Raw genomic sequence first — 25,732 nt, forward strand, 5'->3', positions numbered from 1 at the left:
CATTGGGTTTAAGTTCCACCTTCGACTCATACTGGACATGTAATGCTGGGAAAACCACTTAACCTCTCATTGACCCCAAACAACTCTCTAAAAGTATAAATTGTAAAAAAGTTACTGGGAATTCTCTATACCAATGAGATCACAGGTCTAGGTCAAAACCTAGGCCCCAAGATCTGTGAGCCTCTCTTAGATTTTCTCTTCCTAACATCAAAGCACAGGGTCAAGCACTATGGGTTATTATTAATATCATCAACATAGCAGCAGAAGCCACAGATTATTTACATTATAAAGTGAATTTGGTCTACATGTTTTTCAAGTATTTATACTGAGGAACATTTCCTGTTTTCTCCAAAAAGGGGAGAGGTGTGAACCTCTTTTATCACCAGTTTTCTCATTTATAAAATGGGTATAATAATAGCTACAGTACTTACTTCACAGGGTGGTCTTGAGGATCTTATAAATACATAAAAAGCATTTTTAAGTCTTAAAGTACAATGTGAATGACAACTACTTCTACTACTAAAAGATTATTATTACTATCATCATCATCATCATTATCTGTGTAGATCAAGCGATCAATCAATAAACATTAAGTGCCTACTATGCCATAAGGGATTGTGCTAAGTGCTGGGTCCTAGAATAGAAGTCCATACTTTATTTTTCATGGTTCTTATCCATTCTGCCCTCCTTTCCAGGGCAAATGCTTCCAAAAGAGACATTTCTACCAATAAAATTCTATTGAAATCTGAGTGTAGAATCATAGAATTAGAGAATCTCAAGTTTGAGAGGGACTTGTAGAAATGTAATTAGATCCAGCTCTTTCCTGTTTGAGAAATCCATCTCAACTATTGCTGTCAAAAGAAAGCTTACAAAGCAATTCCACAACCTCCCTTAGGGACCCATTCTTCCCACTTTCAAGGAGGCCCCACATTCCAGCATAAGCCTGTTTCCCTCAGTTCTGGTTGCAGGAGAACTGTTAAAACCAGCAATGGTTCCCAAAAGGAAATCATTGCTGCTGATGTTGAACTGCTGTAAATAAAGAGAAGGTTTCTAGTTTCAGTATGGGGTAATAGGGTAACAGACTTGTAGTCAGGAAGACCTGGGCTCCTATCCCACCTCTGACATTTATTAGCTGTGTGATCATTGATAAGGTAACAACCTCTCTGAGCCTCTGGATCATCATTTTTTAAAATGAGCATAAACAATACCTATAATAATAGCTGCTTTACCATGTGATTGAAGGTTAACATCAGATAATCTAAGTGAGGCATTTTAGAAACTCTGGAGCAATATAGAATAGTCGTAAAATAATCTATGCAATAGATTATTAATTGATATTTCTTGGCCATAACTGAATTAAAATTTTGACATGGGATACAAGAATAAAATATTCCTGTTTACCACAAATATTTGATTTATTGAACCTGTTTTATGTAGCACATCAGTCCTATAAGAGAATCCTTTTAGTCAACAAAGAACTATTTGAAAGTATCTGTAATTATTTTGAAAAGTAAACTATAACAATAATTAATATAGAGGTGCTTATTTTTCAGAGGAAATGCTTGCTATAAAATATGCTCTCTGGTGGTCTCCAAATGGAATGTTTTTAGCATATGCAGAATTTAATGATACAGATATACCAGTTATTACATATTCTTATTATGGTGATGAACAGTATCCTAGAACAATAAATATCCCCTACCCAAAGGTATGTTGAATACTTTTAACAGATGCTTTTATTCCCTTGATGTAAACACGAACAATAATAACCATGAACAAAGGTGGGATCAACACGTTTGGAAAACTTCTTGTCTTTATGTGTTAACAAAAACAATGAGTCTTCTTTGTTTAAACTTCTGATACTTTGGACATCTGGGTGTGCTGCATGAGGTTGCCTTTGCAACACACATCTTGGGAAAGCATATGGTCTAAATTATTGAGGGGAAATAAGCTAAATTTCATTTTGGTCCTTTTTAACTTTTAAGCTCACAAGTTACATTTCCATTTTTTAACCCTTCTTCAAGTGTCTTACAATGTGAATTGGAGCGGGAAGCCTAAATACTGACTTCATTGATTTTTCCCTCAGTCAGTTACTAGCTTTACTCTCTCTAGCTACAAGGACAGATGGGCTGCTTAATACAGTATTATAGATTCTAGGAGCATCAGTTTCTTCATCTATGAAGTGTGTGTATGTGTGTTGGGGAGGGCAGAGTAGAAAGAACTAAGTAATCTCTAAGTAATCTCTTTAGCCTTTCTAGCTTGAAAATTCTGTGGTTCAATTATTCTTTGCTTTGATGTCCCATCTCCCCATTTTCAGAGAGGAATATTGAATAGAGGGTCCACCAGAGTCATGGCTAGGAATTTTTGAGCTCAGGTTTTGTTTAGTCATTTTTCAGTCATGTCTGACTCTTTGTGACCCCATTTAGGGTATTCTTGGCAAATATACTGGAGTGGTTTGTCATTTTCTTTGCAGCTCATTTTACAGATGAGGAAACTGAGGCAAACAAGGTTAAGTGACTTGCCCAGGGTGACTTAGCTAGTAAGTGTCTGAGGCCAGATTTGAACACAAGAAGATACATCATTGGACCCAGCACTATATCCACTGAGCCACCTAGCTGCTCTTTATGGACAATCACTATAAACCAAACCTGGGCAAATGACATGAAAGACAATATCAGTTGAGGGGGACAGAGCAAGTATCACAGGGTAAGAAATCAGAGAAACTCAGAGACTGATGTAAGAGAAGTGGCTAGGATGGTTTAGAGAAGGGAAGAAGTCATTTTCTTCTAATGCACATCTGACCATGTGATTCCTCTACTCAATCAAATCCAATAGCCCTGTGCAACCTATAGCATAAAATAGAAACGCCTTCATTTAGCTTTTAAAGACCTATATACAACTAGACTGACTTTCTTTCCAGGTTCTTTGGTTTTTACTCCCTTTTCTTTGCTCTGTGATCCAGTGAAAGTGGCCTTACCTCTGTTCCTCACACTCAATAGGCCCAATGCCATCTCTTTGCCTTTGCATTGTCGATTCCTATTTACTGGAATGTTCTCCCATCCAACCTCTGACTCATAGTTTCTCACTTCTGGATTAAGTTTTTTTCTGATCCCCCTGTGCCTAGTGCCCAACTTCCCAAACTACCTTGTATATAATAGCTTGAGAGAGAGAGAGAGAGATAGAGAGAGAGAGAGAGAGAAGGAAATGGCAAACTACTCTAGGATCTTTGACAAGAAAACCCCAAATGGGGTCATGAAAAGTTGGACACAACTGAAATGACTGAACAACAGCAATATATTTGTATTTATTCATTCTATATTTGTATATGTACCTGTTGTATCCACCATTAGAATGTAAGCTCAATGTGAATATGGATTGCTTTGTTCTCTGTACTTGTCTCCCTGGCACCCAGCTTAGTGCTTGGCACAGTAGAGGTGCTTACTAAATACTTGTCTTAATATTTTTGCTAATTATTATTATAGATTTAGAGTTGGAAGGGATTGTAGAGGTCAAATGGAGGTCATTTTGCAGATGAAGAAACTAAGGCCCACAAAGGTTAAGTTGAATTGCCCAAGATAGCACAGGTACTAAGTGGCAGGGCTTTGATGTGAACCCAAGTCCAGTGATACCAATTTTGGTACTTGTTCAGACACTATGCCATCTGCTTCCATGTGTATTGTTTCTGCACTTCTGAAGTACTACAAATGCTGGCAATACTTGGATATTTGTGGCCTGGGCAAAGCTTAGTGACACTTCCTTCATTATGATCCTGAGCTGCCTAGAGACCACAGTAGGAGAAAAGCTGAGCTCCTCATAGACTTCATATCTAACTTTTATAAGAGACCTGAAAAAGGGAATTAAAAAATTAAATTTCCCACTAGATATGGAGACTGAAATGTATTTGGAAGAGCTGTTGTTAGTTGTTTTGAAAGACTAAGCATTAAAAGAACACCATCATGGGGTCAATGAATTACTCTGGGCTGTACTGGGTTTAAAAAAAATTCTTTTTTAGGCTACATTGTCTCCATGAGGGCAAGTAGTAGCAAAAACAAAATTAAAAAAAAATCTTCCTTTTTCTCCTGAATCTTATGAGGATTTAAGAATAAACCCACTCTGTCCTGAGACAAAGTAACTGAAATATAATGAAGTTGAAGAAGTGCTTAATAAGTCTTGTGAAATGATGTCAGCCAGGAATTGTGTGCCTAGATTGGGGAGTCTCTGAGAGTAGGCGTAGAGATCCAGGATGGGAGGCTGGAAACTAATGGTGCCTTCAGGGGATTGAATATGGAAGCACATGTGGCTTCAGTGACATCAGGAAGGGTTGAAAAAGCTGAGACAGCAGGAGCAGATCAGGGAAGCTGAGCTTTGCCAAGAAGAGAGAAGGGACTGAAATCGAAGAAGAAATTGGGGCTCAAATTGGGACCTTGTTTCCTTGTAGGTGAAGAGCTTTGAGAGAAGTTCAAGTTCAGAAGTGGGGCAGGGTGTGTGGAAGGGTTGACTTGTAAGGAAAGGCAACTTGATCCAGAGGATCTAGGGGTGGGAAGACTTAGCCGACCCGGTCCTGAATCCCAAATCCTGAAACAGGCTGAGCAATGTTTGAATCTGATTCAAGCCAAATTGTATAATGTGAGACTTTATATTTGAAGTTTATTGGATTCAAATATGGTTTTTTCCTCCAAGATTCCCTCTAACTAAAGTAAAATAATTTGAGGACTTGAAAAAATGTCTGTGTATGAAGGATAGTGGGCACTGTGAGGGAAGGACACAACAGGAGGGGTAAAAGGAAAAATTTGTGTATCCTGGGGCTATCCCATTTTCTTTTACTGAAATTATTATACTTTGAATTTTATTTAGGAGGAGTTCACACTTCTTTTTTTAGGAAGTTGCAGCCTAGGGTCTGTAAGCCTGTGCTAACATATTGAGTAGAAGACAATCAAATTACCGTTACCACAATTTTCTTTCCAATCAATCAACAAGTATTTATTAAACATCTATCATGTGCCAGTCAGAAAGGATACCAAGATAAAATTGTTCCTGTCCTCAAGGAATTTACCTTCTATCAAAAGACGGCATGTACAAGTAAACATATGCCTTCCAAAAGGCATATACAAAATAAATTCTTCTGAATATTTTGTTTGGAGGCAAATCTCCCCTACTCCTAAGGGTGGTAGCAACAGCAGGACTGACTAGGTATCCTTCTGTGTAAGAGCTGTCCTGTCCTGAATTTCAGCACACAAACACAGTGTCCTGATTTCAGTCTCTCTCATACATAACCTCCAGCTTTCCCCCCAGTCTCTCCTCTTTCTTTTGTAGGTAGGGAAGAATAATAGTTGATGTGAAAGAGTCCTTTGGGAGGAAGAGATCTGCTATGGTGATATATAAAGAGAATCTTCCTTTCTCACCTCCCCCCCAAAATGCAGTTTTCATATTTTATGTATGAAAGTATCAAAAGGTCACTTAAAGTTAAGCACCCCAAATGTCTTCTCTATGTACATTTTTTGATACAACGTTCCTCATTGCCCTGCAAATGAAATGTAAATGAACAGTATTTGGGGGTGGTGGTAAGAAGGTGTTTTTATGCTGATGATATTATATACTTCAATTGAAACATTCTTAGTGTCCTTAAACACTACTGAGAAATAGAATTTTACAAACTGTCATTCATTGTCTTGACAGGCTGGGGCTAAGAATCCTATTGTTAGGGTATATATTATTGATACCACTTATCCTGGATATGTAGGTCCCAGAGAAGTGCCTGTTCCTGCAATGATTTCATCAAGGTACTGTATTCTTTGATTCTTCTTACCTTTATTGAAATTATTGTGCTTTGGATTTTGTTAAGGAATTCATACCTCATTTTTGAAAGTTATAATCTAGGGTTTGTCAGTCTGTGTTAATGTCTAGAGAAGATAAACAAACCCCTGTAACCATTAAGTTTCTTTTCAAACAATCAATCAGCAAGCATTTCTTAAACATTGATGATATACTAGGCAATGAGGATACCAAGCGAAAACTGAAACTGCCCATGGCCTAAAAGAGTTTAAATTCTACAAGTAGAGGCTACAACATGTGCATTCAGAAACTATATTTTAAAAAGTTATACAAGATATATGCCAAATAAATTTTCCCTAAGTATAGCACAACTCTGAGCTAACTCCCCCCTCTCAACTTATGCTTGTTGGTTGGGTTGGGGAGGAGGGACTATCCCAAGTTCAAGGTACTCTGTGGGTTTGCCCTTTGAAAAGTATAGTTCATGAGTCCCTATCAGTGTGTTTACCATTAGTGATCACAGGACAGAATTAGCTCAAATCAAGACATTTGCTTATTAATATTGCATGAGTCGTAGTAACAAAATATTCTCTCCAAAAACTTGGAGTTCACTCTTCCACACCTACATACAGCATCAGTGGGAAAAGTGAGTACATACATATATTACACTAGTATAGAGGCACAAAATATACACACCACCTAGGCAACTCACACCTTTGATACTGCAGGGTCCTTCCATCCTTTATTTTCTTGTGATTATCTTCATGCTGTTCCCCCTTGAGTATGGAATTTCTGATGGATGGGATATTCATCTAAGCTCCTTGGGTGTACTCCTTACTGGGCATAGGATCTGTTATTGAGTGAGTAGGTTCTCTCCAGAATTCTATAGCTAATGAGCGAAGGAGAGAGAACTGCCTCCACCCCCAGAGCTGAATTCTTTCACAGCAGGCTTTCTTCTTGAAGACCAGAACTTAAAATTCTTACATCTGTCCTCTGCTTCAAATGACCCTGCTGGACTTCCTGGAGAATGTATTTTGCTTTTTAAAGGGTTACCAGGAGACTGACTGAACCTTTAGCCAACCAATGATTCTCTGTGCTCTTATTTCATCATTTGAAAGGAGAAGATTAATTAATATCTTGTTATCTCTATTTTGTACTGCTTAAATTCTGCAATTTTATCACCTGGGCTTAAGGGAAATCAAATTAATGATTCCCCTCCCCAATCCCAGGCCATTCCACACCATATAAGTATTTTGTGAGAGGCAACATAAGAGCAGTGGCTAGAAAGCTGGCCATGGAATCAATCTTATGTTCCTCTAACACATACTAATTACAATTCAAAAGATAGAATGCTAAACCTGGAATCAGGAAGACCTGAGTTTAAATCTTACAAGACACTTACTAACTGGATAAAATGAGATGGTATTTGTAAATTGCTTTGTACACCTAAAAGTGCTATATAAATATTAGCTTTTATTTTTTATTGTGTGACCATGGGCAAATCACTTAGCTCCTAACTGCCATAAGCAACTGTCCAAAAATACAACTTTCAGCAAAGTTGGTAACCTAGACCAGTGGGCATAATTTTCACACCAGGAATACTCCATAGGTATGAAATCACAGATATAGATTTAAAAAATAAGACTATGTATTTAGATGGTAGTACCTTATAAAATAGTCATTAATTGCTAATCAATTAATAATTAGCTACGAATCACAAATATCAACCATCTTATAAAACAAGTGAAAAGATCATTGGACTAAGAGACAAGATACCAGGTTTTCAGGCCTGGCACTGTCACAAACTAGTTATATGATTTTAGGCAAGTAGCAAATTCTGCAGTCCTCAGTTTCCTCATCTGTAAAATGAGAGTTATACTAGATGATGTCTATGGTCCCTTGGGATTCTAACATTCTGTGATTCTTCACATCAATATTCTCTATTGTTCTATCTATGTAGTGTTGTTGTAGTATAGTTATTCAATTCAAAACAGTTAAAAAGTGAAATTTGAAAATATCAAATGGAAAAATTTGAAAAAAAAATTGAAAAGCAAAAAATCCAGGGTCCCAACTGTTACACCAAAATAGCTGGTTTGTTTGATTTTTTTTAACTTACTGAATAAACCTATAGTTTTGACATTATTTCTTAAATTCTTTACCCAAAAGCAATTCCTTGAAAGAAACTAGTTGGTGTAATATAGTGGTGCCAATTTCCAGTAGAAAGGGATACTGATCTCTGTGGCAGCATACTGACTTAGAAAAGCACAAATTAATATTATCTGTGTTGGAGTATATTTTTCTTTATGTAGTTAAACATTTCCAATTACATTTTAGTCTGGTGAGCCTCACTGGGGAGTTTTGCTGGCCTAGTTTGACCTCTCTGGTATAATAGACAGAGCATTAGACTTAGAGGAAGACCTGAGTCTGAAATCTCCTCTGAGACATTTACTAGCTATGTGTCCCTGAATCACTTAACTACTCTCAGTCTCAATTTATTCATCTGTAAAATGGGGATAATAAAGGCACTTGTGTCACAGGGTTGATGTGAAGATCAAATGAGATAGAATATGTGAAGCACTTTGCAAACTTTTAAGTTCAATATGCATTCTAGCATTCTATGCATTCTAGCTATGTTGTCATCGTCATTGTGCTCATCCCTGTGCAGTTTACCCAAGAGAACACAGTGTGTAGCAAAAGTTTCCTATGGACATCAGTTTTCCTCGAAATGCCACTTAGACACTCTGTGACTTTGGAGAAATCATTTAACCATCTTTGGACCTTCCTTTACTCATATACAAAATGAGGAAGTTGAACTATAACACAGATCTAACACTCAAAGGGAAATGGGAGGTCATATAGTCTAATCCTCTCCTTTTACAGGGTTGTTGAAACAAAGGACTTTAAAGGATAGCTGACTTTCCCAACTCACATGGTAGTAAGTTGCCTAGCAAGAATTTGAACCCACGTCCTCTGGCTCAAGAACCAGCTCTCTTTCCACTCTCCCATATGGCCTCTAAGATTCCTTTCACCTCTAATTTGTGATTCTTTGATCATGTCATATCTAATAAATATCCCATTAACACCACCTTTTCAAAATGGCTATGCCAACAACAGTTATATTATTATGTTCTCCTATGATAATAACTGTGATTTCACAATCTGGTCCAAATGATAACTATCCATTTTGTTTTATTTACAGTGACTATTATTTTAGTTGGCTCACATGGGTAACAGATGAACGAGTATGTTTGCAATGGCTAAAACGAGTCCAAAATGTTACAGTGTTGTCCATATGTGACTTCATAGAAAACACACAAGACTGGGAGTGTCCAAAGGTATAGTACATCAAAACCATTGTTGTATTTTATTAAAATGAATATGTGAAACCAGAGATTTCTATAGTTAATGTTTATTATAAGGTTAGTTTTAATGCTATGATTACTTGACACTCTACAAAAAAAAAGTCTCAGGTTACAAATTCACTATTTTTCTGAAATAATATATAAGTCCAATACTTATTCTAGGTACTATCCATCAAGGTAAAAATGTAATACATATAAAAATAGAATTTAGAAAGGTAATAGATAAAAGGATAAAATATACTTACTTGGACAGTTAGGAATCTGAAACTGAAATAAGGTCAGAGATGAAATCTTATGGAAGAAGGGTAGAAAAATAAAAAATAAGAAAAGAAATTAGAGTGAGGTAGGAAAGAATGATGCAGAGGAGCCTTTTTGACAAATGCATGATAATGAAAAAGAAGATTGGGGAGGAGATGAAATAAAATGGTTTCTAAGTTTGATTCAAGCGAGAAGAAGAGAAAGAAAAAAATGGAAAGGCAAGGATCCAGGAAAACCTAGAAGTAGAAGGATGCTGATAGTTCATGGAATCTTTAATTAGGAAGAAATGTTTCATTAGGCCAAGTGGAATAAACATTTATGAAGTAAGAAAAAAGAAATAACCTTTCAATTAAAGTAAAACATTTAATTCCATCTAGAAAACAGGACATGTTTTGCAAGGGAAAAGTTATCAGAATTCTATGTAAAAATATTTCAGGTCCTCTAAAAGTCAAAATAACTCAAGCTAAAAATATTTTTAAAATCATTACTTTGTCTGCAAAATACTTAAATTTTCTCTAAGTTTTTTTTAGCTCAATGTTAAGTGAGATACACATATTTCTTACACATGAGCCTCATTACTATTATGGTCTAAGTTTAAGCTTGCTCCTCCCATGGATGCTGTGTGTATTTGTGGGAAGGAGTGAACCCAGTTCTTAGGAGAATGTTTTGTATTAACTGTCTTTACTATGTTATCTGAGAGTAGTAGTAGCTGCCCTCTGGAGACCTAACCTGCCAATTTGAGCTGAAGTTGGGGAATCCTGCTATTTCTTCTTTTCCTTTTCCTTCTATTTTTTTTTTTCAAAAAGCTGGGGCAATTTACTTTTTGCCCTGTGTAGTTTTCATTTTTGATTTCTTGAAATATAGCTCTGAAAAGACAGGCTTTTTAAAAGCCCATTGTGTTTTAAATGGAGCTATTTGACTATGCCTTTAAACCCAAATCACTCTGGCTTTCTTGGAATAGCCAGCTCTCTGCAGCTCACTGTTTAGGTTCTGATGGCTTCGAATGAGTGTAAATAGCAATTGTTTTCTTTTCTCCTCATCATATCACTGGTCCTCTTCAAGAATGAAGGATGAGCAACAAAAAAATTGAAAGATATCTTTGTTTCAACATAATATTCCAGACAGGGAAAGAGTATAATTGTGTTAGTCCTAGGTATTTTGAAAACACTCATCTCTCATATTATGTTTCAGCAGAAACACCTCTGATTTTCTTTATGAAGCTTAGAGTATGTTAAATATAAAGACATTTAGACATACTGACTGCCTTTTGGAGTTTGTGTATAGATGTTTGTGGTCATTTAGGTATAACATTTATTTAAAGCTTTAGGGTAGGCAATAAAGACCAAAGTTTCTTAGAAAAACATTTATTAAATTATGAAAATGTGTAGCAACTTAAAAAATATTTTTCAAAGACATTTAAAACTTTTGTTTAATAAGTAATGAATATCTTGAAAGATTCATTTTAACGTTATGTCCATAAAATAGATGCTGAAATTCACTAAAGATCTCATGTTTAGATAATGTCTACTAATGGTCATATTCTGAAACAATTCGGCTTCAAAATGTAAATTTTCTGTGATCAAGTCTTTGGAGAGATCTCAGGACACGTGAGTTGTCAGTGATCCAACAAATGTTTATTTGACTAATAAGGATATTGGGCCAATAGAAGAATTTACGTGTTAAATGACCAATATCAATAAAACTCCATGGATATGTCTGAACTAATTTAGAAAAGCAAGATATCAAGATAACCCAGATCACAGAGTTAGCAATGTAGGCTCTTAATAAAAGTTCTAGTTACTCTCTCCATCTTGGAAGACAGACTGAGATAACACTCATAGGGCAAAAAATGTGAAAATGATTAATTTGATGTTAATAATCTCACTGAAATGACAAGTCTTACTATGTGTAAATATGCTTTAAAGATGACCCTACCACTGATACATTAAAAAAATTAACTGGAACATTTTCCATTTCATGATTATGTATAAAAATAGGATGACTCACAAATTGTTTGTTAACTATTTCCTTCCTCAGAGTTCAGAGACTGAGGAAGGAAACTTTTTAGCATGGTTCCCACTGCGAGACATGACTATTCTCTAGCTATTATTATATACTAAGCACTTAAATTGCATCAGATCTCCACAGGATTTTGAAGTGGACATGAGTCCTTGCTCTTTGGGAGAAAAGACGTCAATACATTGGCAACTATTGAGAAAAAAGTAACAAAATGTGTATAGTGAGAGCCAAGATTTCAAATATAACTATGCTTCAAATGACTTTTTAAAATGCTCATTTAGATCATTTTCAAATTCTTATTGGAAGTTAGTCACCCAGTATAATGCTTTGCATATAGTCAGTAAAAGTGATTTAATTTCCATTTTTAAGAATGTTAAATCTAATGATCATCATCGTAATGAAATCCTTAATGTCTTATTTTGTCAGAGCCAGCAGCACATAGAAGAAAGCAGAACTGGATGGGCTGGTGGAGTATGGTTTTGCTCTTTACCTTAATATTTTCATGAAATTTGACAGATACTCAGCTATCAAAGGAATTTTTGAAATGTATCCAAACTGGCATTACTTGTTTTCATAGACACATTTAAAGGTAAAAAGCACAAAGGAAGTAATTCCTTAAGCAATTTTGTGCCAGATAATTTCAAAATTTGAAAAGTGCATCTTCAGAATGAGATTTCAGGCTCTATATTTTAGGGGTATATTGGAAGTAAGAATGATGCCTCATGCCATAACCTTAATTTCGTCTCCTGAATGTGCATTTCAAAACTCTTCTTCCTGAACCCACCTACAAGTTATTTTAAAAGGAGGAAAATTAGCAGAACTGAAATATTGTGAGATTCCTGGTATTCATCAGACATCTGAGATATTTTTAATAATTTTGACTTATTAATAAGGTATAAAAAAGCAAGTAGGATTTTTACAGGAAATTGGTTGGACAGGTGGTTCATAGAGAATAGCTCTTTCTTAAGAAAGTTCTTTAAAAATAGCTCTTTTCTGTATTAAATTCCACGCAACCTGGACTGAATTTTTTTTTTTAAATGAAGCCCAGAAGGAAGGTAGGTATTCTAATATTCATGACTGCTCAAAACCAGCTTTTGTGTTTATTGTGATCTTTTTTGTTCAGCTTCTTTGGGTAGTTTTTAAATCCCTGGATCTAAGTAGATCCAGAGGGGAAATTGTGTTATGATCGTTTCCATTGTATCTCGTTGGAACTCACCTGTCGCTGATAAGCATTACAAGATTGGTTCGAACTCACCTGAAAACCAGGATAAAGATGCTACTTGTACCCACAGAAGTGGACTTATATTCAAGTAATAGCTGAATAGGAAGATTCCTTATGTACTATGTGGACACATTAGGCTGCATAAAGGAAACTCTCAGCACCTTTAACACATTAATTCAGAATACATGGATAATGAAGATCTAAAAATCATTCATAGGATGAAAAGCTTTGTACATATGGAAACTTACAACAGGCAAGGTGGCAGTTAATTATAAATTAAGATCTGCCAAAATTAATTCAAAAGTCATTCACTTATACCTTCAGATTCAGTTTTTCCCATTATTTTCCCATTATAAAAAAGAACTTTCATAAAAATTTATCCAATTCATATATATACATACACATGATAAATTACATTTAATATATTTACAATACATCCCAAATGAACCTATAGGAAAGTTATTCAGGAAAAGAAAAGATGCCTTGTTGAATTCATACTCTGATACATTATGACACATATTCCTGACTTTAGTCAGATGACCTGGGTTCAAATTCTGCCTCTGAAGTTTTCTACTTGTGTGAGTTCACACAAACCACTTAACCTGCTTGGACCTCAGTTTCCTCATCTGTAAAATGAGACAAATGGACTAGCTAAACTTTCAGCTAGATCTATGTTCTTTTTATTCTAAATTGACTTTAGGGTGGCATTTGTCTTTTAATCCCCTGTGCTAGCACAATGCTTTGTGTACAGATGACTCTTAGGCTTATCACGTTGAATGGGAAGAAATCAGTAAAAGAATGGCCTTCTTTAAGAGTCTTATTATATTCTTGGTCACTCTCAGATGGACTTTCTAGATTTAGCAGATATGGAAACTGTACTTCCTAAGTAATCCTGTCAGAAGCTCAGAATACTAGAGTGTCTATTAAAGACAACAGAAAATGGAGCTCTTTGTCTTACACATTCCTTATGTTTGTTTAAAAAGAAGTTGCATTTTTACATGCATACTCCATATGCCATTATCTTACATTTGACCCTGTTCACAATCCAAAGGAAAAAACCTAGTCATTTTTATTTAAGTAAATTTGAAATATATTTTTTAATGTTAGATCAACAATTTTAAACATTTTTTATTTAGAATTCAAATTCTCTTCCTCCCACCCTCCTTCCTCCACCCATTGAGAAGGCAAGAAATATAATATCCATTATATGCATGAAATCATGTAAAATATATTTCTGCAATAGCCACCTTCTGGGGAGAAAAGCAAGGAAAATAAAGAAAGGGGGGAAATATGCTTCAATATACAATCTGAATCCATTACTTCTTCATCTGGAGTTAGACAGTACTTTTCATCATGAGTTCTTTGGAGTTGTGGTATTGATCATAGTTACTAAGTCTTCCACAGTTGATTATCTTTATAATATTGCTGTTGCTTTGTACATTGTTGTCCTGTTTTGCTCACTTCACTTAGTAGCAGTTCATATAAGTCTTCCCAGGTTTTAAGCTCTGCATCAGTTCATGTTGTTTTTTTTTCTGAAATCATCTTGCTCTTCATTTCTTTCTTTCTTTTTTGCTTTTTGGTGAGGCAGTCAGGGGTTAAATGACTTGCCCAGGGTCACACAGCTAGTAAGGGTCAAGTATCTGAGGTCACATTTGAACTCAGGTCCTGCTGACTCCAAGGCTGGAGCTCTATCCACTGTGCCACCTAGCTGCCCCCTTTCTCTTCATTTCTTATAACACAATAGTATTCCATTGCAATCATACCTAAACTTGTTCAGCCATTCCCTTAATTTCCAATTCTTTGCCACCACAAAAAGAGCTTCTAGAAATATTTTTGTACAAATAGGTCTTTTTCCTTTAAAAAAAAAAACTCTTTGGCATACAGACCTAGTAATGGTATTGCTCAGTCAAAGGGTATGTTGAATTTTGTAGCCCTTTGGGTATAGTTCCAAATTACTGTCCAGAATGGTTGGCTCAGTTCAGAACTCAACCAGTAGTGCATCAGTGTCCCAATTTTCCCACCTCCAATATTTGTCATTTTCCTTTTCTGTCAGATTAGCTAATCTGATGGTTGTGAAGTAGTACCTTAGGGTTGTTTTAAATTACATTTATCTAATCTACAATGATTTAGAGCATTTTTTTCCATATTACTATAGATAGATTTAATTTTTTTTCCTGAAAACTGCCAGTTCATATCCTTTGACCATTTATCAATTAGGGACAAGATTATGGATTTCAGAAACTTTTAATTATCCTTATCCTCTCAAGGAAACATGCAAAGGATCATAGATTTAGACCTAGAGGATCCCTTATCAATCACCTAGTCTCACATTCTCATTTTACAAAAGAGAAAACTGAATTCCAGAAAAACTTGCCTAGAGAATCATAGAGAATCAGAACAAAGATTCTGACTCCAAATCCAGTATATGCTTCCCCACCATCATATTGTATGTGTATATACGCATATGTGTATATAATGTGTATGAATATGCATATACTATAGCAAGGTACTATCTCCTATTATACATTTTAAAATTATCTAAGTTGATGTGCCTTTAGGATAAAGCATGAAATTTTAGCATTATAATGGATCTTAGAGGTGACTGAATATAAAGCCCTCATTTTATAAGTTACATTACATTTGACAGATGAGAAAATGACTCAGAGATATTAAGTTACTGATATATGGTCAGATGGCTATCATAGAGTCAAGAGTTGAAACCAGATATCTTGCTTGACAGTTCAGGGCTCTTTCCATTAATAATGATGATGATGATAGCTGGCATTTATATAGCTCTTCAAGGTTCACAAAGCACTTTTCAAATATTATATAATTTTATCCTCCCAACAACCTTGGGAGGTAGATACTGTTATATTTTACAGATGAGGAAACTGAGAGAAATAGAAGTTAAGGGATGTGCTCAGGTCACACAGCTATAATAAGTGTTTAAGGCTAGATTTCAGCTAGGTCTTCCTGACTCCTGCCATGGAACTTTATGCTGTCCAAGATCCCTATTTGGGGTTAATAAAATACCAAACAATTCAGAGCAAAAATATCAAACCAACTACTTTCTTGGTGTTGTACTGGAGGAAAACAAACAAACAACAAAAAACTTGGTTATTACTTTTTTTTCAACTTTTTAGTAGGTTGTTTTATCGTTATGTCGCAACAGCCTAAAAAGAGGGGAAGATTAGTCAAGTTATCTAGAATGCCAGCCCCTGAATTTGGAGAGGAGGCAACTAGGTGGTGCAGTCACTAGAGTGCTGGGCCTGAAGTCAGGAAGACCTGAGTTCAAATCCAGCCTCAGACTTTTACTAACTATGTGACCTTGGACAGGTCACTTAACCCTTTACCTCAGTTTCCTCATCTGTAAAATAAGGAAATGGCAAATCACTCCAGTATCTTTGCTAAGAAAACCCCAAATGGGGTCATGAACAGTTGGACACGACTAAAGTGACTGAACAATGACAACAAAAAGGACTTGAAGCAGAATGTTTGGATCAATAAAATACTTTGATAATTTATACAAAACATTACCTGGCTTCTACTTCCAACAAGGCCTCTAGGTTTAAGCAAAGAGGATATTTTTCTGGATGTTTCTAAGTTTCATTTTGATTAAATGGAGATTGAGGTTAGCTATTAATTAGGTTGAAAGAACTAGGACTTTTACCTCTCTTGTTTCTTTCCTTCACTTGTATCAACTACAATCTTGAGTCAGGCTGTGTGTAAGCACTCCTCCTTAGCAAACAAGTAATAAATAAAGGCTCATAAACTTTTACATCCAGATGCACAAATTATCAAGAAATTTGACCCTGACAAATGACTCAGTTGAAGAGGTTGTGTCATGGTTTGCTTTGAGTAAGATCTTGATCTGAGTGCTTATCTAGGGCACAGGTGTGACTCACTGGGTAACCACCTTTAATGCAAAATGCATTATGGACTTCTGCTCTCTAAATGCGAACTCGGAAATATTTCACACTCTCTTTGCTGCACCTGAGTTACCTGCTCAATTAAAGTATTGTTTACTTAGATGTGTGCATTGGAAAGAGAGAAGAAGATAGCACAATCTTTGCTTAACATAAATGCTCTTCCTGTTTTCCTGATTCCTAATTCTTGGCACCAAGCTCTACACCATTTTTCACTTAACAGCATTATGAAGTTATATCAGTACTTTTTTCACCTCCTCAGAGAAATAACTCACTGAAACGGCTACAAAAAAACTTTTTGCTCATCTTTACCACCAAATGTCCTGAAATATTTTGAGACCATTTAATATTCAAGTCAATGCTTTTCTCTCTTTTTTTCTTTTTCAAAATTCTTTGTTACATGGGATAGCTCTTTGGGAGTGAAAGGGAGGCATTATATTTGGAAATGAATGGAATGTAAACACAAAAGATAGCAATAAACATTTAAAAGAATTTTGTGGTCTTGATTTTGATGATGGAGCCAATTTGGAAAGAGCCTCTGTGCTTGAAAATGAGAAATCTCTGTTAAGAGTTGAATTACTCTGTTAAGAGTTATAAAGAAGTCATAAATAAGGAATTTCTATAATTTGGCTCAGTGGAAATTGCATATTACAAAATGAGGACTGACCATACCAGAAGATCTCAGTAATGAAATGATGGCCACAAAACTGCAAAAACAGACATTTATTAAATTCTTAAAGAATTAAGTAGCCTAGACATCCTAGGATCAGACTTTGAAATGGAAAACACCTCAGAGGTCATCTACTCCAACTCCATTACTTTCTAGATGTGCATACTTGAGATTCAGAAAGGTTAAGTAATTTGCCCAAGTCCAGACAGGAAAGAAGGAAACAAACATTACTAAGTACCTACTATGTGCCAGGTACCATGCTAAGTACTTTACAAATACTCTCATTTGATCCTTGGAAAAATTCTTCGAGGTAGGTATTATTATCCCCATTTTACAGTTGAAGAGACTGAGGAACAGCTAGGTGGCGCAGTAGATAGAGCACCTGCCCTGAAGTCAGGAGAACCTGAGTTCAAATGCGGCCTCAGACCAAACACCTGACACTTACTAGCTGTGAGACCCTGGGTAAGTCACTTAACCCCAATTGTCTTAAAAAAAAAAAAAGAAAAAAAAAGAGACTGAGACAGAGAGAGAGGTTCAGTCACTTGCTAAGAGTTACATAGCTAATAACTATCTGAGGCTGGATGTGAATTCAAGTTTTCCTCACTCTAGGGGTTGCACTCTATGCACAATGGCACCATCTAATTACCCCCAGTTACTACTGCAAAGGTAGCAAATGACATATGTATTGCTCTTTAGCCTTCTAGTTCTGGATTTACTAGGTAGGTGGTAGTCAGCATAAAAGTGCTATCTGTGTGCCATTTTGCTACCATTAAAAGCTAATCAGAAATTTTTTTTTTAAGTGAGCTTAAAAACAATTTTTTAATCATCTCTGCTTATTAGAGGATGAGGCTGAATCTTTGTGTGTGTATGTATATATGTGTGTGTGGCATATATATGTGTGTATATATATATGCACATATATATAATTTCATAGTAATACCATTTCATATTGTAAATAAAAAGAGATCTTAGTTGATGTGCCTTAAGAATTTAGCATAAAATTTTGGCTTTAGAATGGATCGTAGAGGTCATCTAATATAAGTGCCTCATTTTATAGTATATCTTACATTCTACAGCTGATCAAATAGCCCAGGGTTATTAAAGACTTGATATGGAATTCAATTGTCTAGATTATCCCTGTCCCCCATTATTGCGAGAACAAGGAGTACCATTTTGTAACTTCTACCCAAGGCAGAACTATCAATCCAGAATTTCTGGAATATGTAATATCTCCGATATCTCCAATCTATTCCCAAACCCAATAATTCTTGGCAACCCTTAAGTCTCTCTATGTTCTGCAGGGGTGTGTTATGGGATAGAAAATTCCCAGCAGTTATAAGATAGAGTAAGAGCTGCCCCAGACAGTTAGAATAGTATAGAAAATACCAGGCTACCTGATGGCCCTGTAAGAACTATAGTCTGTTGTCTTCAGTATTTTCATGTTTTTTCTTTGTTTTGTTTTGTTTCTGGGTCTCTCTATCTCACCCAAACTGTAAGCAAACAGCCAATCATGGGCCCAATCCCAATAAAGGAATCTTTAACCTTCTCTATTTTTCTGACCTGACTGGTTCTCTCCTCCTTAAGCAGTCCAGTGGTTCTCCATTTCCAGGGGCTCACCATATTGGTTATGGATTTAGTGCAGAAGGCTTTTTGGTTTTAGCCCTCTTGTAGTTCAGAACTCTTGAACTTAAATGATCCACCAGCCTCAGCCTTCCTAAATAGCAGAGACTACCATATCTAGGCTTGTTTCGATGTTTCAAAACTGTTTTCATGATGTTATTGGCATAGGCTTGTGACCAGCAAACTATATGACCTGTAAATCCTTAATGAAGGTTGAGTGCCATGTCTGTTAGACAGGTAAATGTATTTGACTTTTATCGCATTTCAAATGCCAAAATAGAGGGAACATAAAGTAAAATAATTAAAATGTCACAAACACAGGTGTTTAATAACTAGCAAATAAAAGCAAGTTAGTCGTCGTGTGTGACTAACAGCTGAAAAACCATTACAAAAAATTCTCTGTATGTGACAAACAGGATCTCTGATGTATACCATGGATAACCAGGGAAGGAAATGTATTCTAATGGCTATAAGTGCCCATTAACGAAATGGTCTTTATTCCCAGCTATTTCTGACTTAACCACAGTCTCTGTTCGTATCTTTCAGTTCTTTGTCTCAGCACCTGTTTTTGCTTATGACAGCATTTCATACTACAAAATATTTAGCGATAAGGACGGTTACAAACACATTCACTACATCAATGACACTGTGGTACGTTCCTTCCAAGAACTAGCTCCTCAGAGAGCATTCATTTGAGGCTGCTCAAATAACACTGAGATTTACAGAACATAATGTTTGTCTTTTTATAGGAAAATGCGATACAAATTACAAGTGGCAAATGGGAGGCCATAAACATATTCAAAGTAACGCAGGATTCACTGTGAGTATTCTGTATAGCACGATGTGCGGCTTGTGTTTTTCTTGGTGTTAAGACTGAGCTAAAAATGCTACCGCCTGGTTTCTTTTAGTCTATACCCTTCGAGATTGATTGGTTCCTTGTCATAGTTTAGCATTCTCTGGGCAGCTGCCATGGAGTCTAAAAATCTCAGAGCTGGAGGGATCTAAGAGGTCACTGAGACAAGTTCCTCCACCTGGTGGATGAATCCTGAGACAACTGGTCATGTAGTCTCCACTTGAACACTTCCAGTGACAAGGAACTTATTACCTCAAATGGCAACTCATTCTATTTTTAGACAGGGCTAATTGTTTGGAAATTCTTCCTTCCTGAACCAAAATCTGACTCCTTGTAATTTCAATAAATCAACAAACATTTATTAGGTATTTACCATGATTCCACACATTGATTCTGTCTTTCTCCTCTGAAGCCATATAGAAAAAGCTATAATTTCATTAAAGCAGTTCTAATTAGAAGCAGTTAGGTAGCACAGTGGATAGAGCATTGGACCTGGAATCTGGAACACCTGAGTTCAAATCTAGTCTTAGACACTCACTAGCTATGTGATCTCGGGTAAGTCACTTAATCTCTATCTGCCTCAGTTTCTTCATCTTAAAATGTAGTTAATAATCACACCTACTTCCCAGAATTGTTATTAGGATAAAATGAGATAATATTTGTAAAGAACTTTGCAAACTTTAAAGTGTTATATGAATGCTAGCAATTATTATTTTGTTTTGTTTTGGGCCTTGATCTTTGATTTTAAGGTCATGATCATTCTTACCTCCTGGTTTGAAAGCATTTCACCAATGCAGATCAATAACTTACCTGTGATTTACAGTCTTAGAGAATTATCTGGGGCATTGAGAATTTACATGACTTACCCAGGCACACACAACTCATTTGAGATAGAGGTAGGTTTTGATCCTGGGTCTTCTTGGCATCAAGGCTGGTACTCTCTCTATTTTGCCAGGCTGCCTCTCAAAACGGGAATATTTTTGAAATAAATACTCAAGGAATATTCTCTTTCAGAAAGAATGTTTGGTAGGTAGCATTTCCCTTTTGATACTTTATAATCTGGGTGAATTAGTCATTATTTCTAATAATTACTGGCAATAGTGAGCTTAAATCATGAGGCAATAAACAAAAGTATTGTAAATCCATAGAGGAAAACACATTTGTATGGCAATTCCTTCAAACCACTACTATTTTCCACATGGCCATCCCTTGACTCCAGCTTTCTCTCTATATCAAGGGTCCATGGAAGGGGCTTTTCTTAACTATTATGAGAATGGGTTGTTCTTGAGAATGTTCATTCAATTTTCACTGCCACCTATTTCATTTAGGCCAATGTTACTTCCCAAGTAGATGACTACAACAGTTTCCTAATTGGTTTCTTCTGTGATCTCTTCAATATACCATTAACCATCATAAGATGTTGCTTTTGTGATCCCTTCATCAAAAACCTATAATACCTTCTTCTTGTCTATCAAATCAAACCCATACTCCTAAGTTTGGCATTCAAGGTCCTCCACAAACTCACCCTACCTAAGTCATTCAAATATCTTGCACTACTCATAAACACATTATCCTCTACTCCAGTCCAAACAGGCTTCTCACTGCTTATATATGTCGTGCCCTGTGCCTTTGCTCAGGCTGTTTCCTGCATCTGAAATATTCTTGCTTTTTCTCCCCATATGCCCAAAGCCCATTAATTGTTCAAGTCCAAACTCAAGCCTCACCTCCTCCACCAAGTCTTTCTCTAAGATTCCAACACACATTAAGCTCTTCCTTCTTTAAACTCCTATATTGTTTATCATCTGTCCCCTGCAATTGAGTGCTTTATAAGACAGGGTGTCTCAGGAGCCTTTCGGGACACTCTGTATATGCCATAAACATAAAATATCAAAACATTTAAAGCAAATTTATTTGAAGTTAAGTATTCAAATAAGTGCTAACCAAAAATGTTACCTAGTATAATTTATTCTTTATATAATAATAATAATAATCATAATAATAATCATAATGACAATCATAGCAGTTAATATTTATATAATGGCTATTATCTCCCAAGCACTATGCTAAGCATTTTACAATTAATTATTATCTCATTTGATCCTCACAACAGCCCTGGGAGGTGGGTATTATCCCGTTTTACAGATAAGGAAATGGAGGCAAAGTGCAAGCGATCTGTCTAGGGTCACAAAACTAGTATAGATTTGAACACAGATTGTCCTGACTCCAGGCCTAACGCTGTGCCACCTAGCACTTTGATGGCTCAACAAGCACTTTAGAATCTTGAAAGGTTTGAGTATCATCATTGTGATCTCAATATAACCACCCAATTGTATCATATAGGAACAGAGTTTAAAGAAGAGTTTGGCTAATAGAAAACCAGATAAAAATTAACTTGTACTATGTTATCACTAACATTACTCTGTACTATTAAGTCATTGCAGATTTAATGACTTTTGAATATATTTACAGGTTCTATTCGAGTAATGAATTTGAAGACTACCCTGGGAGGAGGAATATTTACAGGTAAAATTTGTTTGATTCTTTTTATTACCTCCATTCACAGATGTTTGAATAAATCTATGCTAGAAAACCAGAACAATAAACAATAAAGAACAATATGGTAAAAAAGTCACAGATATGTAATAAGGAAAAATACACAAGCAGAAGAGTTGGGTGGGGCCATGAGGAGAAAAAACAATAAAAATAATTCAGCTCAAAATGGTACATTTTCAAAAACAAATAATCTTCAATCAATCAACAAGCATACTAAGCACTGGGGATGGAGAGACAAAAGTGTCCCTTTTTTCTAATAGTTTCTGTTTCTAATGAAAGAGACAAAAATTACATATAAGCATATACAAAATAATGAATCATGGCTCTTGCCTAATCATTTATCCTGTCCCCTCTCTTGGTCCTAAAGAAATCAGTGCATGCTTAGAGGGTCCACAGACCGCCCCTAAGGTCTGTATATGTTGGGGGCAAGGGAAAAGGTAGGGAAGAATGGTAAATATTTTTTGCAGCACTCCATCTATATATAAATTTGATTTTAAAATATATTGCAAAATTAAAGGGCCCATATGAGGTATGCTGATTTATTGATAACAGATTTATAATATAGGTTGAGAAGAAGTGTTTCCATATTGGTTTCTTGTCCAATCAGTGCACATCTAGATGTTTCTTCAGAGTGTTCAGGTGCTGTGGGCCAAGATTCAGGGTGCTCTGGAGGGGGCCCAGCTCAGTCTCAGCCCTGTGAGAGATGATGCAATTGACTGTTCTTTGGTCTCAGATCTGCCTCTATGGGTGGACAGCGCTCCCACTTTCAACATGTCGATCCCAAAGTTAGTATCGTCAGGAATGCAGCTGTTGAGGGGTTCAGGAAGACTGCAGGAGCCACTCCAGCTATCCCTCTACCCCCTCAGGAATGAGGGGGCATGGGGCCCTGACCTGAACCTGTTCTTTGTTCAGGGCCCAGGAAAGAAAGTAGAAGTCAGTGAGGTTACTGGAGGCAGCCACTGCATCCATCCTTCAGAGTCTAAGCCAAAAGCTCCAAAGTGGACAGGATATCCAGGGGCACCAGGGGCACCCCACTAAAGTCAAGAGCATAGTCTATTCTAAAATCAGTGGTTAGTGGTGATTTTCTTACCCTGGGTTAGGAAGGTCTCTGAGCAGCTGCTGCTGCTATCTTCCAAAGCCTGCTGGGACAGAAGTCCTTCTTGCCAGAGTAGATAAGTGTTACTGCCCACTGCACAGAGCTTACTTTGGAGGAAGCGCATGGAGAAGAGATAGGAAGGCACGTTGAAAATAAACCATTATATGAGCCAAGACACTCCACGAGTGGTGGGAAGCAAGGGAAGAGAGCAAGGGCAGAATTTTCCGATAATTTTCTAATTTTACAACCTGCCTAGTGCTCTTCTCATTCCACTACCAGCTAATTTTCTGTACATTTCTATGCACAAATAAAGAACAAGCAAGAATATGTTTGAACCAATTGTTAAACTGTCTGAAGAAGAGAGATCACAATCCTTAACTGGTCAGCACCTGAACATTACAGAAAATCTAAGATCACGGAGAAAATCCCTTTCGTGCCAAAAAATGTCTGAAAATGTCTGAACATTCTCTCACCCAGATGTTAACTGTCAAAGGGCTTCTGAATACCGAGTTCAATCTTGCTTACCTGGGTGACCATAGGCAAAATATTTAACTTTCCAGGACCGCAGTTCCCTCATATGAAGGAGTTATACTAGATGGCCTATGCATTCCCGTCCAGCTCTAAATCTATAATCCCATGACCATCAAGTCTTATACTGGCCCAGATAGAAAAAATATATTGTTTAGAAATCACTAAAAGCCATATTGGCAGTAGAAAATGGAGTGGGTTTGGTGTCTTGATATTTAAATTAGGTGCTTTACATGATGCAATACATTTGGATAAAAACAATTGAAAAACTTTAGTTTCATGTTATTTTAATTTCCTCCTAGAATTAGCATTGGAAGCTATCCTCCAAGGAAACAGTGCCTCACTTGTGTTCTAAGGAAAGAAAGATGCCAATACTATTCAGCAAGTTTCAGCAACTTCGCTAAGTACTATTCACTTATGTGCTATGGTATGTAAAGTAACTGGCAAACCCAATGAGATTGACCCTGTGTAAAAAGAATTTCCTGATGGAATGGCTTCTGGATTTTTGGGTTACCCAGGGAAGAACTTTAAGCTACTTATTTACAAACCTCTAGACGGGGGTTCTTAACTGAACTTAAAACTTAAGATATTTTGATAACTTTTTTGATATATTTGTATGTATCATATATTTTTATATATTTTGTATATATTATATATTTTTGATATAATTGGTTTCCTTTTCTTCTATATTTTTATTTTGTGCATTTAAAATCATGATTCTAAGAAAAGGTTCTCAGGCTTCAATAGAACTGCCACAGAAGACCATGACCCAGAATACATTAAGAACTCCTGCTCTGGAACATCTTTCTTGGATTGTTCTGGTACCAGATTGCTCAAAAGTGGACGATATAACTGTGACCTTGGAAGTTCTGAGATACCTTCTAGTCTTATATGTGTGTCTATGCACATTTTAACTATACCTGTAAGAGATTGCTTGTCTGGATTTCCAACAGAGAAACTGTTCCCTTCAACCAGACAACTCACTGTAAATAGATAGCGTAGGATGTGTCTACATGATACAAATATTTTCCTGACATATAGCATTTTCTGGCCTGCAATATTTTATTCACATATCACTAATAGCCTGTTTGACAAGCAAAGAAACATGTCACAAAACCCATAAAGAGATGCCCTAAGAAGTTAGATGCTACAAGGTTTGAAAAGCAGATTGGGAATTCACATGGCACAACAAGCTTAGTCTAGTGAATTCCCAAATTGATTGCTGGGGAATCTCGAACCCTCCAATTGCTTCTCCTTGAATTGATCTATAGTAGGTCTCTTTGTGTTGGCCTAAAAGTTCCTAAGGGCCATGAGGGATGGTGCAGTAGGTAGTGTACTAAGCCTGGAGTCAGGAAGACCTGAGTTCAAATCCAGCCTCAGACACTAGCTTGTGACCCTGGGCAAGTCATCTAACCTCTGTTTGTCTCAGTTTCTTCAACTGTAAAATGAGAATAATAATAGCCCCTATGTTCCAGAGTTGTTATGAGGATCAAACAAGACAATGTTTGTAAAGTGCTTAGCACACTGCCTGGCATACAGTAGGCACTATATAAATGCTCACATCCTTCTCCCTCTTCCTTTAATAAGGAAACCAAAAAGTAGAACATGGAGTTTCTCCCGGAGGTCTGAAAAATAGAAACACAGGCTTGATTGAGAATCTTGCCTTTACTCAAGGGACCAGTGGGTTTGCTTTAATTCCCAGAGTGAGGCAATCAACAAATATCTATTAAGTGCCTACCATGTGTCAGGTAAGGTGCTAGGGGGACAAGTATAAAGAATAAAATAAAACCTACTAGTATGAAGGTATATGCAGCATAAATATAAAGGGAAGAAATATAAACATATAGAATGTAGTT

At 36.3% G+C, this 25,732-nt stretch overlaps 1 protein-coding gene across 5 annotated transcripts in view; it reads left to right on the forward strand.

The window, feature by feature from the left end:
• FAP (fibroblast activation protein alpha) overlaps positions 1-25,732 on the forward strand; it is a 90,074-nt gene that overhangs the window by 29,332 nt on the left and 35,010 nt on the right. For 4 of the 5 annotated variants that reach the window (XM_027865967.1, XM_027865969.1, XM_027865966.1 and 1 more), the window contains 8 exons: positions 1,554-1,708; positions 5,677-5,780; positions 8,969-9,104; positions 11,835-11,879; positions 19,393-19,497; positions 19,596-19,666; positions 22,169-22,222; positions 24,179-24,303. In XM_027865967.1, coding sequence (XP_027721768.1) covers positions 1,554-1,708; positions 5,677-5,780; positions 8,969-9,104; positions 11,835-11,879; positions 19,393-19,497; positions 19,596-19,666; positions 22,169-22,222; positions 24,179-24,303 — 795 coding nt within the window. The remainder of the gene's footprint in view (positions 1-1,553; positions 1,709-5,676; positions 5,781-8,968; positions 9,105-11,834; positions 11,880-19,392; positions 19,498-19,595; positions 19,667-22,168; positions 22,223-24,178; positions 24,304-25,732) is intronic. The other variant, XM_027865970.1, reaches the window with a different exon arrangement.

Source organism: Vombatus ursinus, unplaced genomic scaffold, assembly GCF_900497805.2.
Source record: "Vombatus ursinus unplaced genomic scaffold, bare-nosed wombat genome assembly UNPS02014779.1, whole genome shotgun sequence".
Lineage (NCBI taxonomy): Eukaryota > Metazoa > Chordata > Mammalia > Diprotodontia > Vombatidae > Vombatus > Vombatus ursinus.